The sequence below is a fragment of the Oppia nitens genome, unplaced genomic scaffold (genome assembly GCF_028296485.1).
Source record: "Oppia nitens isolate AA-2021 unplaced genomic scaffold, nextdenovo-longstitch-racon4-pilon3 scaffold1_pilon_pilon_pilon, whole genome shotgun sequence".
Lineage (NCBI taxonomy): Eukaryota > Metazoa > Arthropoda > Arachnida > Sarcoptiformes > Oppiidae > Oppia > Oppia nitens.
The window spans coordinates 13,196,855-13,212,581 of record NW_026533199.1 but is presented as its reverse complement, the minus strand read 5'-3'; the positions used below and the strand labels follow the sequence as shown (position 1 = coordinate 13,212,581).

The 15,727-nt window shown below is 22.6% G+C and overlaps 1 protein-coding gene across 1 annotated transcript; it reads left to right on the top strand.

Moving 5' to 3' along the window:
• Positions 1-1,338: 1,338 nt before the first annotated feature.
• LOC128951595 (repetitive organellar protein-like) lies at positions 1,339-3,327 on the top strand. The gene has a single exon (XM_054296842.1). The coding sequence runs from the start codon at positions 1,339-1,341 to the stop codon at positions 3,325-3,327; it is 1,989 nt and encodes a 662-aa protein (XP_054152817.1).
• Positions 3,328-15,727: the final 12,400 nt, after the last annotated feature.

Here is a 15,727-nt window from a genome sequence, read left to right as displayed (position 1 = left end):
CAACATTAATAATTGCGTTAACATTAATAATTGCGTTAACATTAATATTGCGTCAACATTAATATTTCGTCAACATTTAATAATTTTAAATAAAGTGAAATTATTATTTCAAGTCTCAGTTCAAGTCGAGCCATCGAAGGGACAACATGTAAGTCAAATTTATTTCTTAATAAAATATAATTATTTTTATATAAAATAATTATTAATATTTGTTTTTTATTTGATATTTGTGTGATTTTAATAATTGCGTCAACATTAATAATTGCGTCAACATTAATAATTGCGTCAACATTAATAACTGCGTCAACATTAATAATTGCGTTAACATTAATATTGCGTCAACATTAATATTTCGTCAACATTTAATAATTTTAAATAAAGTGAAATTATTATTTCAAGTCTCAGTTCAAGTCGAGCCATCGAAGGGACAACATGTAAGTCAAATTTATTTCTTAATAAAATATAATTATTTTTATATAAAATAATTATTAATATTTGTTTTTTATTTGATATTTGTGTGATTTTAATAATTGCGTCAACATTAATAATTGCGTCAACATTAATAACTGCGTCAACATTAATAACTGCGTCAACATTAATAATTGCGTTAACATTAATATTGCGTCAACATTAATATTTCGTCAACATTTAATAATTTTAAATAAAGTGAAATTATTATTTCAAGTCTCAGTTCAAGTCGAGCCATCGAAGGGACAACATGTAAATCAAATTTATTTCTTAATTAAATTTAATTATTTTTATATAAAATAATTATTAATATTTGTTTTTTATTTGATATTTGTGTGATTTTAATAATTGCGTCAACATTAATAATTGCGTCAACATTAATAACTGCGTCAACATTAATAATTGCGTTAACATTAATATTGCGTCAACATTAATATTGCGTCAACATTAATATTTCGTCAACATTTAATAATTTTAAATAAAGTGAAATTATTATTTCAAGTCTCAGTTCAAGTCGAGCCATCGAAGGGACAACGTGTAAGTCAAATTTATTTCTTAATTAAATCTTTTTTATATAAACTAATTATTAATATTTGTTTTTTATTTGCTATTTGTGTGATTTTAGTAATTGCATCAACATTGTGTCATCACATAAAATAATATTAATACAGTGAAAATTGTAAGAAAATTTTAATTTATTGTCGTGACATCGAAGACAGCAGCTGAAGGTAATATTAATTAATTACAATTAATTAAAAATTATCTATAATTTTATTAAAAATATTAACTATATAATAATCTTATATATGGTTATATTTTACATTGTAAATTATATATATTTGTTAAATTATTATTATATTTTTAGTTAACATGCCTGATTTGGAAGACGATGAAAAAAAAACTAATAAAAGACGGAAAAATATTGTCGAAAAAGAAAGAATTGCTGAAAAACGACTTAAAAATCCAGAATTACGCGATCGTGAAAGAGAAGCCAATAAAATAAAAATGGCTGAAAAACGTCTTAAAAATCCAGAATTACGCGATCGTGAAAGAGAAGCCGATAAAATAAAAAAGGCTGAAAAACGTCTTAAAAATCAAGAATTACGCGATCGTGAAAGAGAAGCCAATAAAATAAAAATGGCTGAAAAACGTCTTAAAAATCCAGAATTACGCGATCGTGAAAGAGAAGCCGATAAAATAAAAAAGGCTGAAAAACGTCTTAAAAATCAAGAATTACGCGATCGTGAAAAAGAAGCCAATAAAATAAAAATGGCTGAAAAACGTCTTAAAAATCAAGAATTACGCAATCGTGAAAGAGAAGCCGATAAAATAAAAAAGGCTGAAAAACGTCTTAAAAATCAAGAATTACGCGATCGTGAAAGAGAAGCCAATAAAATAAAAATGGCTGAAAAACGTCTTAAAAATGAAGAATTACGCAATCGTGAAAGAGAAGCCAATAAAATAAAAATGGCTGAAAAACGTCTTAAAAATCAAGAATTACGCGATCGTGAAAGAGAAACCAATAAAATAAAAATGGCTGAAAAACGTCTTAAAAATCCAGAATTACGCGATCGTGAAAGAGAAACCAATAAAATAAAAATGGCTGAAAAACGTCTTAAAAATCCAGAATTACGCGATCGTGAAAGAGAAGATAATAAAATAAAAATGGCAGAAAAACGAAAAAATAAAAAAATACTCAAAAATTTAGAAAAATTTGAAGAAGCAAAGTTTATGGGTCCAACCGAAATGTGTTCATGTTGTGGTTGTTTATGGTTTAAGACCCAAGTCCGTTCATATAATATACTAAATAACATAAAGTTAAACAAAAATGACAAAGATTTAGTCGATTTTTTTAATGTGGGAGAGAACTGTCAGTTTTGCAATACTTGTTTTCAAGATATATCAAAAGGAAAAGTTCCTCGTCTTGCTTTATCACACGGATTAATGTTTCCTGAAATTCCTGATTGTATTCAAAAACTTAATGATTTAGAAGAAAGAATGGTGTCAGCAAGAATAATATTTGAGACAATACTACATTTGCCAAAAGGTGGACAATATAAAATGAAAGGAAATGTAGTAAATGTTCCAGTAGATCCTAATGCAATGCTTCCGTTACTTCCGAGACTTGATGATGACTTACACATAATAAGAGTACAATTAAAAAGACGTATTAAAGACCCAGACAAATTAAAAATCGATGATTTGTATAAAACTGTTAGACCACATGAACTTCGACAAGCACTTAATTTTTTAGTTAATCAAAATGCATATAAAAATGCTGGTGTTAAACTTAAAAAAGATTGGTTTATACGGTTTCCTAATGATTTTTCTAAAACTAGTGATGCAGAAGATGATCAACAAAATAGTTTTGAAAATGAAGAATCAGATATAGTAGGTTGTTTAGACACTCTTTTAGATAATGATGATCAACAAATTGGAGTAGCCTACGCACCTGGAGAAGGGAAAAAGCCATTAAATGTTTTAATTGACGTTAACGCAGCTTCATTAGCATATCCAAAATTGTTTGCTGGCAATGAAAGGCCTTTAGTCACTAAAACAATGCGATTTACAGTAACAGATTTTGCAAAATCAGAACTAAGAAGATATGATCGCCGATGCGCTGAAAATATACCATATCTTTTTTTCACATTCAAAAGAAAACAATGGTATGAAGCTACAAGTGCTTCAAATATTTTTAAAAGAAAAATAAAAGGACAATCCGAATGGTCTGCTAATGATGCATTAGACAACATTAAAGTTAATCAAGCTATAGCATCCGATAAAGCTTTCAAAAGCATTTCTAAATTAAGAACAAGTCCTTCGTATTGGGAAAAAAACGTGATGAAACAATTGCAATGATAAGACAATTGGGATTGCCTACTTTATTTTTTACTTTATCTGCCGCCGAAGCTTCATGGGATGAATTACTTGTGATTTTGAGCAAAGTTTTAAATAATGTAAAGTTAACGATAGAAGAAGCTCATAATTTACAAAGAAATGACAAATTAAATTTAATTCAACGCGACCCTGTGACTTCAAGCAGATACTTTGAACACAGATTTCGAAATTTTTTTAATATAATTATTAAACCTGGTTTAGCTTTTGGTAACAAACGAGTGATTGAAAGTTATTATCGAGTGGAATTTCAACACAGAGGATCACCACACATTCATGGTCTTCTTTGGATAAAAGACGCACCAAAATATGACAAATCTAAAGAAAATACAGAAAACGATGTTGTAAACTTTATTGATGAAATTACAACTACTTCAACAATAGCTTATTTTGAAAATGACAATATTGACGATACATTATGTGTTGATGAAGGTACAACAACACTAATTAACTCTGTGCAAATTCATAGGCATAAAGAAAATTGTCTTAAAGTCAAAAATGTATGTCGGTATAGATTTCCTATGCCGCCAATGAAAGAGACAAAAATTTTGAAACCATTGGATGAAGATATTTCAGACAAAGATAAAAAGAAACATAAAGAGAATTTTGAATCTATACAAAAGATAATACAGTCATTTGATAAAAATGAAAACAAATCAATTATAGATTATATGTCTTTTAATAATTTTTTGAAAATGATAAATTTATCATATTCAGATTACATTAATGCAATTAGATCGTCTATTAAACGTGAAGAAATATTTTTAAAACGCGAACCAAACGCTGTTAACATTAACGCGTATAATACACTTTGGCTTAAACAATGGCGTGCAAACATTGATATTCAGTATTGTCTTCATCCTTATGCATGTGTTAAATACCTATGTGCTTATATAAGTAAATCAATGCGTGGAATGTCATTGTTGTTAAAAGAAGCATCAGAAGAGGCTAAAAAAGGCAACAAAACAATTCAAGAACAAGTTAGACATTTAGCCAATACTTTAGTAAATGGTACAGAAATATCTGCACAAGAAGCTGTTTATCATGCGTTGAGTATGGATATTTCCCGAATGTCAAGAATAGTTATATTTATAAATAATGGCCCACCTAATGAAAGATATCAAATGCTAAAATCACGCAAAGAATTGGAGGATTTGCCTAAAGATTCAAAAGATATTTCATATAAAGGTCTTTTAGATCATTATATGGCAAGACCTTTAAGTGATTCAAAAGTTAATAATTTGTGTTTAGCTGAATTTGCAGCATCATATACATATTACAAAACACTATCTTTAAAACAGCGAAATTATGTTAATGATGATAATGATGATGAAGAAGAATCAAGTAATGATAGTGATATTAAAAGTTTTTTACCTAATATTATAACTCTTCAAAATAATATGGGATTTATGAAAAAAAGACAAAAGATGAAAATTATTCGCTATATAAATTACAATCAGAAAACTTCTCCAAGTAATTATTATCGATCAATGGTTATGTTATTTTATCCTTGGAATGATGAAGAGAAAGATCTAAAAATAAACATATGCAAAGATATATACGACTCTCAAATAAATATCATTAAAGAAAATTTGAAACTATTTGACCCTCAGCTATTGGAAACGGAATTATTTAACGCTGTATTTATTAATGAGAAAGAAATCAATGAAAGTGATATAAATGAATTTTCTAACAATGAAGAAATATCTAAGGAACATGAAATTTTGACAATTAGATCTCCTATAGCTAATATATTTGATGAAACAGAAATAAGTGACGAAAGTTCTAGTAAATCTTACATCGAAAAAATAACTGTTCCTAAATTAATTGATGAAGAACAGTACAAAATAATGATGAAATCTTTAAATACTGAACAACGCAACATTACTATGGATATTTTACATCGGTTTAAAACTGGCAAAACACCATTTAATATAATTTTAATGGGATCAGCTGGTGTTGGTAAAAGTCATGTTTTGAAATGCATTTATCAATCAATTCTTCGTTACATAAATTCGCAACATGGGACAGATTTAAGTTCCATTAAAATATTAATTACTGCATACACAGGAAAAGCTGCATGGAATGTTGATGGAATTACATTACATGCGGCACTAGCATTTCCACATCAACAACTAACAGGTGGAAATTTAAGTAAATTGTCTGCAGATTCAGCCAATACAATGCGTTGCAAATTAAAAGATTTAAAACTTTTAGTAGTTGATGAAATAAGTCTTTGTAGTAATAAAATTTTTAGTTGGATCGACAAACGATTAAAAGAAATATTACAAAATACCTTACCATTTGGTGGAATTTCAATCCTATTAATTGGAGATTTACATCAAGCTAAACCAGTTGGTGGTGGATGGCCATTTAAAGAATCAAAAGATTCATATAACGCTTTAATTGGTCCTTATTTATGGAGAGAATTTAAATCATATGAATTAGTAACCGTTATACGACAAAAAGATATTGAATTTGTTAACTGCTTGAATAGATTAGCAAAAGCTAATTTAACTAATAATGATATTAGTTTACTTAAATTGCGCTTTAATATAAATGATTCATTTAAAAATGACTCAGTTTGTCTTTATTATACTAATAAAGATGTTGCAATGCATAATATCAAAGCAATCGAAGAAAAGAATGGCAATTTATTTACAAATAATGCTAAAGACGATATTAATGGATATCAAAATAATAATGAAAAAAATAAAGTATTAGATAAATTAGCAAAGATGTCATACCAAGATTCATATGGCTTATTAAAAGAAATACGTTTTAAAATTGGACTGAAATACATGATTACATGCAATATTGATGTCTCAGATGGTTTATTCAATGGTGCATTTGGTATTTTGATGCGAATTGATGAAGACATATGTACAACAAATATTAAAAGAATTTGGATACAGTTTCCTAAAATTTCTGGATTTCAAATTCGTAAGAAATACAAAGAATACATGAAAATAAATTCTATTCCTGATAATTGGACTCCAATTGAACCTATAAAAAAAGATTTTCAAATTAAAGGTTTTATTAATGTTAACGTAACCCGAACACAGTTTCCTCTTGTTTGTTGTGAAGCTATGACTATACATAAAAGTCAAGGATCAACTTTTGAAAGAGTTACTGTTAACCTTACAAAACACTTACCTCGAGAATTAATTTATACCGCATGTTCTCGAGTAACATCAATAAATGGATTGTACTTAGATGGAGATTTTACACTGATTGAAAATCTCAAACCAAAACAAAGTGATTTCGAAATTTTTAAAGAAATAGAAAGATTACAATTAGAATCAAAATTAGAACTAACAATAACTCCTTTAAAATTATTTACAAAAAAGGACTACGCAATCACATATTTAAATGTTCAATCGTTAGACAAAAACATGTTAGATTTAATATCAGATGAAAACATAAATTCATCTGATTTGTTAATTTTAGTAGAAACACGAGCAAAACGCGATCATAATTTATTATCAAATATTGTAAAACTGGCAGCAATCAGTCATGTTTACTCTGATAATTTAACAATAACACATGGAGGCGTTGCTATATATGCTAATGAATCTTTAAATACATCTATCGTATTTTCATTAATGAAAAACAATAGTAATCCTAAATGGCATTATGAAATATCATGTGCAAGTTTTGTTAACATTGCTGTTGTGGGTATGTATGTGTCGTCAAAAGTTCCATTCAAAACACTTACAAACTTATTTAAAGACATTGCAAAAAAATTGCAAAAATTTGAACATATAATAATTTGTGGTGATTTAAATGTTGATTATAATTCAAAAAATGGACAAACATTAATTGACATTAATAATAAAGTGTATAACTGGACATCTTTAATCTCATCAAATGTTGTCACTACTAACTATCAAAGTCAAATTGATTATATTTTTACTAATAATAAAAAAGATAAAGTTTATCAATATGACTTTTATGGAAGTTATCACATACCATTTTGGATTAATGTTTGCAAAGACAATTGTTCTGATATTAACTCTCAATCAAGTGAATCATCAAGTTATCAAGATAACTACTTTAAAGAACCTGTAGTTAAACTTGAAAAATTATCTCAAGAAACAATTGAATCTTATTTAAACATAAAAGATTTCAAAACTACAGCATCTCAAGAAGATACAGCAAAGAAACCAGAATTAAATGATCACCAAATTGTCAATAGTATATGGCTTTTAAAGACAGCAAATCAATTTCTCTATGAAGATATTACATCAAGTGATCTAAGAATACTTGAAGGATTGGATAACGATGGTTGGCTTAACGATCCTCTAATTACAAATGGAATGGCTGTTATTTTTCATAATCAAATTAATAATAATAATATACTTAATTTTCAATCTTCATATCGTTTCCAACAAAATTATCTATATCTAAAACCTAAATATTATTTTACATTTGTTGGACAAGATTTACACCAAATTCTCAATATTGGTAATCATTGGATTTACATCAATGTTAAATATACATCAAATAACACAATTTTATGTAATGTTTACGATTCGTTAAATTCAAAAACAGTCAACAAATTTGTAGTATGCGTTGTAAGTGCACATTTAAGACAACTTGACATAACACCTCAAATAAAATATCAAATTTGGCAAGTAACAAAACAACCAAATTCTAATGATTGTGGTGTTTATGCTTTAATGAATATGGCACTTAATATTTCTGGAATAAATCCAAGTTCTAGACAACTAACTGAAAATAGTTTCTTTTTGCGACAAAGACTAAAAAGATGGTACGAATTTGGACAGATCTCATTGCCTATTACTCAAGTTACCAATTCAATGTTCGAATCTAAAATAGTATCAGCAGTGCATTGTATGTGTTTTGAACCCTTTGATAATAATATGAATCGTTGTTCACAATGTGGTGAAAGATTTCATCAAATTTGTCCACATAATAACGAAACACTATTAATCAATTTAATTTGCAAAAATTGTTCTGAACCTAATCAAGAAATTTATGATATATTGTAAACTACTTTTATATATTTAATTTTATTTAAATCTTGTATTTAATATTTTATATGTTTAAAATAAAATAAAAATTTTATATAATATTGAGTTATTTATTTTTAATTAAAAAATCTTATTAAAATGCAAACCCTAATATATGAGTTTTTAAAGTTTGTTTCTGGCAATGCTTTCTAGCATTCTCAACTGGTTTTAATATAAATTTATATTAATAAATTATAGTATTTTATTAATTGTTAGCTAAAAATTATTTCCTAAAGATATTTTTTCCTAATATACAATTATTTAATTATTTTGAATTTAATAATAAAAATTATAATTATAACTAAAGTTTTTATTTATAATATAATTTGAAAAATAAATGAATAAATATATTATCCATTGTTTACCAAACTAAAATATTTTTAATGATTTATATATTAATTAAATAATTTTATTTTTTAAAAACTTTACAGTATTTAAATATTAACTTATAAAACATTTAGTATATCATATTACAGTATAAATTAATTACAAAATCTATAATATAATTTAAATGTTTTACTATCAAAATAAAGCTTAATAAATTAATTTAAGAAAAAAATAGTGTCAAATTTTATATTTAATTTTGTTTTTATAATATAACGATAATCAATTAATAAAATAATAAATAAAACTCTATATATATTTTAACAGTAAATGTTTAGATTCGAGTAGAAATAATTAAAACTATATTTTATTTATTAAAAAATAACTATCTATTTATAATTAATAGATTAATTTTTATTAAATAATTATTTTCTTATGACTTTTTCAGTATACTGTAATTTAATTGAAAATATGAATTTTAGTTAATTTATAGATTTTATAAGTAATTAATATTTGATTTTATATGGATCCACATTTTTATGTATTTTTAATTTTAGTTATTTAATTTGAAATATTTATATAAGATTTTCACAAACTACTGAAAAGTCCGCTTTTGATTGAATTTTTAAATTTTGACTTCAGATTTGGATTAAAAATAAGATATAATAGATCAGCATTATTTTTTCAAAAAATAGAAAATGGCGGCAATTCTATAAAAAAATAAAATAAAATTTATTTAAAATTTAAAAAATCAAAAAAAATATATATCTAATATACTGTATTTTGATGTATAATTAAAATCAATATTTTTATTAAAATATATTATATATTTTTTAATAAACTGTAATTTATTTTCAATTACTTATTTTGATTAAAAATTGTGATAAAAGATTTATTAAATAGTTGTACGTAGTAAGATGGTTTTTTGTTCAATAATTTATAATTAAAACATTTAAATTCAAGTTAAATATTTAATTTTATTTGAAATTTTTCATAAAAAAACTGTTATTTAATCTAAATTTATTATTACTATCAAATATGTTTTAATTTTATCTTGATATATTAGGTTAGTTGAAACTGGCTTTATATATTTTTAAAAAAAAAATTATTTACTTATTAATAAAAAATTATTTTATTTATTTTATTATTAAATTATAATAAACAATAATAATTATCTAACCTATTTATTATATATTTTTTATTAATAATACATTTACAAATTTAATAAATAGTAATAAATAGTTTTTAAATAACTTAGATTATTTTTAAAAAAAAATTATTTATATAATTATTTAATTTTAACATTGTTGTTTAAATACTTACTGTATTGAAATTGATGTCAATTATGACTAGGGTTAGATTGAGATTCCGAGGGAGGGAAGTTCCCAAATAAATTCCCTCCAATTTTCCCGGAAAATATGGAAAATATATTATATTCCCTCCCTTGATCGTTAGAAAGGGAAAATATAATTTGTCATACATTAAAAAGTACCTAATCTATGTGTTTCATTGGGACCATTATGTTAGTAATAACTCAATCAAAATATGATTAAAATATTATTAAACATTTAGTAAAAACATTAAATACATTTTGTAGACATTTACTATACAAACGTGTTTTTAATTAAACATTATGTAATGTGAGTTAGTGTATGATAGGTGGTACCACAAGGAAATGTCTTCCCAGGGAATTCCCAGGGAACAGGGAATATAAGGAACTTATGGAAAATAAGAAGAGGGAGGGAATCTGATCTAACCCTAATTATGATATAAAAACAATTTACTTTATAATAATAAAAACTGTTAATCAGTAAATATAAATTTATTATAATTAAATATACAGTATCTAATATATAATTTCTTTTACAAATAAAATCAATATTTACATTAACATAAATTATTTTTGTTTTAAAAAACTGTAACTTATTTTCATTTATTTAATTTGATTAAAATTTTGATTAAAGTTTAATTAAAAAGAGATAGAGAAAAGATGAAATTTTTTTACCTATAATTTATAATTAACACATTTAAAATTAAGGTAAAAATTTTATTTATTTAAATTATATATTCTATTTACTTTACATAAATTTATCATAATTTTTATTTTAAAAAATAATAATTAAATGTTTTCAAAAAAGTATAAGAAATTATTTTTTATTACATTATATGATAATCATATTCAAAGTCAATCACTAATTACTTAATTACTTGCACTGTATTTAAAAATAATTTACAAAAATATTATTTTGAATTTATTTACAGATTTATTACATTTCAAATAATAATTTTATTCTTCTAATTTTTTTAAAAAGTTTATTAATTACTATTTATAATTAATAGTAAATAAAACATTGTAAACTTTATATTTTTAGTTTAAAATACTATATAGTTAATTTAATTAATTTGAACATTTATCAATTTATTTAGACTAAAAATTTAAATTGTTTTTAATCTCTATTATCTCTAATAAATTTGATTTAAAATATTAATAAAATAATTATAAATACTTTATTAATAAATAAAAATCTAATCAAAACAAAAAATCGCAATAATACCAAATATTTTTTTTTAAAATAAAAATATAACTATTAAAGTATTGGAATTTTGACAATGTTTATTAATAAAAATTATATATGTATTAAAAATTTAATTAAAAAAAACTAAATCATAATTTTATTTAATATTTTAATTTCTAGAAGAGATAATAATTTAAATGCAAATCATTTTTGATTCTTAACACAAATTAAGACTTAAAAATAAAAATTAAAAAAAATAATTTTTTGATACCATTTTCTCTATGTTACTGACAAAACAGTAAATATAATATTTAATTATAAATAAATATATTTAATATATTTTGTTGAATAATTAAAATCAATATTTACATTAAAATAAATAATTATTTTTTTAAAAAAAAACTGTAACTTATTTAAAATTACTTATTTTGATCAAAAATCTCAAGTAAAGATTTATTAAAAAGTCATAATGGACCAGGTAAATAATTTATGATTAAAAATTATAAATATAATTTAAATATTTTATTTTTGTTGCATTTTTTAAAAAAATAACTATTTATCATTAACATAAATTAATTTTGTTTTAAAAAACTGTAACATATTTTCATTTATTTAATTTGATTAAAATTTTAATTAAAGTTTAATTAAAAAATTCTCGAGTGTTGGAGTGATTTTTTGTTCAATAATTTTTTAATTAAAACATTTAAATTTGAAAAATTATATCAAATTTAGCTAAAATTTTAATTTACATAGATTTATCATAATTTTTATTTAAAAAAAAATTAATTAAATGTTTTCAAAAAGTATAAGAAATAATTTTTTTTTAGCTACATTATATGATAATCATATTTAAGTCTAATATTTAAGTTTATAGCAACTATTATATTTTGATTTAAAAAACTGTAAATTATTTTTATTTATTTAATTTGATTATAATTTTAATTAAAGTTCAATTAAAAAGAATTTGAGGGCCGAAAGGATTTTTTGTTCAATAATTTTTTAATTAAAACATTTAAATTTGAGGTAAAAATTTTTATTATTTAAATTATATATTTTATTTTAATGTTTATATAACTATGTTTTTATATTAGCTAAAATTTAAAATTAAATTAAATTTTAAAAAAATAAAATAAATTTTTATATTATTTATATACTTGCTGTATTTTATGCTGTATTTTAAAATGTATTTTATTGACTAATTTCTAATTAAAATAATTCATATAACTATTCAATCAATAGTATAGAAATAACAAGTTAATTTTATTACATATTATTAAAAGTTTAATAAATAACTAAAATTAATAATAAAAACATTTTATTATTTTTAATTTAAACAGTTATTTTCATATAATGATATTAAAACTGTAAATTAATTTCAAATGTTTTATTTAAATATAAAATTTATTGATTTTAATATTAATATAGATTCGCAGGGTTAATAAATTATTTATAAATAAACATTTTTTACTTATATAAAAATGCTATACTATTTTACTGTATATTTATAATTAATATTTGTTTCATGCTATTGATCTAGTTGACTCTAATAGAATATGTATAGTAAATAATCTAGATAAATTTGTTTCATTAATTTAATATATATACACTATATATAAAATTTCATTTAATTAAATAATTTTAATAATCAAAACAAAATTATTAATTAAAATCAATGCTTAAAACTATATCCAATTTGAGTAATATTGAACAACAAACACAAAATTAATATTTTTATAAAAAAAACTGTCATTTAATCTAAATTTATAATTCTTATTATCAAATGTTTATATTTCAACTGTAACAATTAGATTAATAGACAATGGGAATATTTATTTTAATTATTTACTTATTAATAAAAAAAATGAATTAGATGTTAAAGTTAATGAAATTATTATTAACAATTAATACTTTTATTTAATATATTTTAAATATAAACATATATTATTATTATTAATTTTTTTTTTGGTTTTATATTGTTGATCTAGTTGAGTCTATTTGAATTGGATAGTAATTATTCTAGTTAAATTTGTTAATTAATTTTAATAAATATAACAAAATTATTAATTAAAATGCAATGCTTAAAATAATATCCAATTTAATAATATTGGACAGCAAACACAAAATTTACGATTTTTAAAAAAAAAACAGTCATTTAATCTAAATTTAGTATTATTATCAAATATTTTTATATTTTCACTTTAAATTTACGTCCAATGGGTGTATTTATTTTAATTATTTACTTATTGATAACAAAATTTATTAAAAAAAACTTCTTATGACTTTTTAATATACTGTAATTTAATTAAAAATCTTAATTTAATTTTTATTTTAAATTTTGTAATTAATTAATTTTAGAATACGTTCATTTTAATAATTTATTATTATTTTTTAAATTTTCGTTATTTAATTTGAATTACTTATAAGATTTTTTGCAATAACTTAATAATTTTTATAAATAACTCAAATTTAAAAATAATTTACTAATTTATTATTAAATTATATTTATTTATTTAATTAAATTATGTTATATTAGTGTATATTATTACAGTTTTATCTAAATAATAGATAAAAAAAATTTAAATGTTTTAATTAAAATTATTTTTAAAAAATGATTTTCTATCGCTTCTGCTATCTATTTAAACATAAATTTAGATTTTCACTAAAACTAAGTAATTGAGAATAAATTACAGCTTTTTTTAAATAATAATTTAAGTTAATTAATGTAATTTATAATATGTAATTAAAAAATTAAACTATTTAATTAATGTAATTAATTTAATCATCTAATTTATTTGTAATTAATAAGTTAATAATTAAAAATAATATACCCAGTGTCCTTTAACCTAACTTAAACAATTAAATTATAGACATATTTGATAATAATAATTAATTTAGATTAAATGTCAGTTTTTTTAAAAAAAAAATTATAAATTTTGTGTTTGCTGTCCAATATGGCTATGACTTAATAGCCCCACACGCCCCACAAAAATCTTGCCCCACAAAAAATCTCGCCTCACATTTTTACCATTATATTATTTTATCTTATATAAAATACACAAAATAAAAGTGTCAAGGTATTTTGTTATAAGATTAATCTATTATTATTTGTTATTATATTTAGGTTTTTAGATATTAAAAAAACATTTATATCATTATATAATTATGTTAATGATATTTGTTACTAAATTTATATAACGGTAAAAATGTTTTCCTTAATATCTAAAAAACTAAACATAATAATTAAAAATTGCAAATAGAATAATTATTCTTTAACAAATAATAATAGATTAATCTCATAACAAAATACCTTGACACTTTTATTTTGTGTATTTTTTATAAGATAAAATAATATAATGGTAAAAATGTGGGGCAAGATTTTTGTGGGGCGTGTGGGGCTATTAAGGCATAGCCGTCCAATATTACTTTACTTTTTTTTTGTTTATAACTTATTTTCAATTATTTATTTATCAAAAATACTGAATCTATTAGTTTATTGTCTATTTTATAATTAATATTATATAAATTTATTTTAGTAATATATATATATATATATATATATATATATATATATATAAATATTCTGTATTAACTTAAATTACTAAAATAAAAAATCTGAATACAATTTTATATTTATTTTTTTTTTGGGTATCAATAACTATTCAATTAATTATATATATCTATATATAAAACAAAATATTTTAGTTTATATTATAGCCGGACTAAATCGGCCTGTACGGGTGATAACAAAATGACTTATCTTATAGGCGATGATAGCAATGTTTACGGTAAATGTGACCAATTGCTGCGGCTGCGGTGGCGGTGATGGCGACGGCAAATGCCGTTTATTATAAAATATGTCTGTTTTTCACATTTTAAAATTAATTTATTTTAAACATACATTAAATAGTTATACAACAAAACAATATTCAACTAAAAACAATTACATGACTACTCAGATACTCCGATACTTCGATACTTAACTGTTGGTTCGCGAAGATAACAGTTTTATATCACTGCCATTGGGTCGGGAATGTACGTGTCATTACTATATATGGCAACGACAAATACATTTCCAATCCAATGAAAGCATTGCTCGCATACCTTTCCCTATTAGGAAAGCTATGCGACTATAATCGGCAACCTGACAACTAGGTCGGTCTCCGACCTAGCATATCAAAATATTACAAAAATGTATTAAAATAAAGTAAAGATAAGTCTCTAAAAATTACATGAGCTCTTTATCATCGATGTACGAGTTCCGGTTGAACACGTGTGATCCAAAGACACCTCTTGATAGATCATCGATATCGATATTAAAACCGTCGATCTGGCCACATTTGCCGATCGATAAATAACATCGGCCTGATATCCAATCAGGTCAAACACGACTTACAACACATCGGACGTCTCCTAAGTGATGCGCATCTATATGAGCCTAATAAGCGCTCCCTATAGAATAGTCAGTACTGAATAATAACCCGGGGTTTT

Bases quoted from the DNA above. Each gene is read 5' to 3' on its own strand.
- LOC128951595 (XM_054296842.1), top strand. From the start codon at position 1,339: ATGCCTGATTTGGAAGACGATGAAAAAAAAACTAATAAAAGACGGAAA.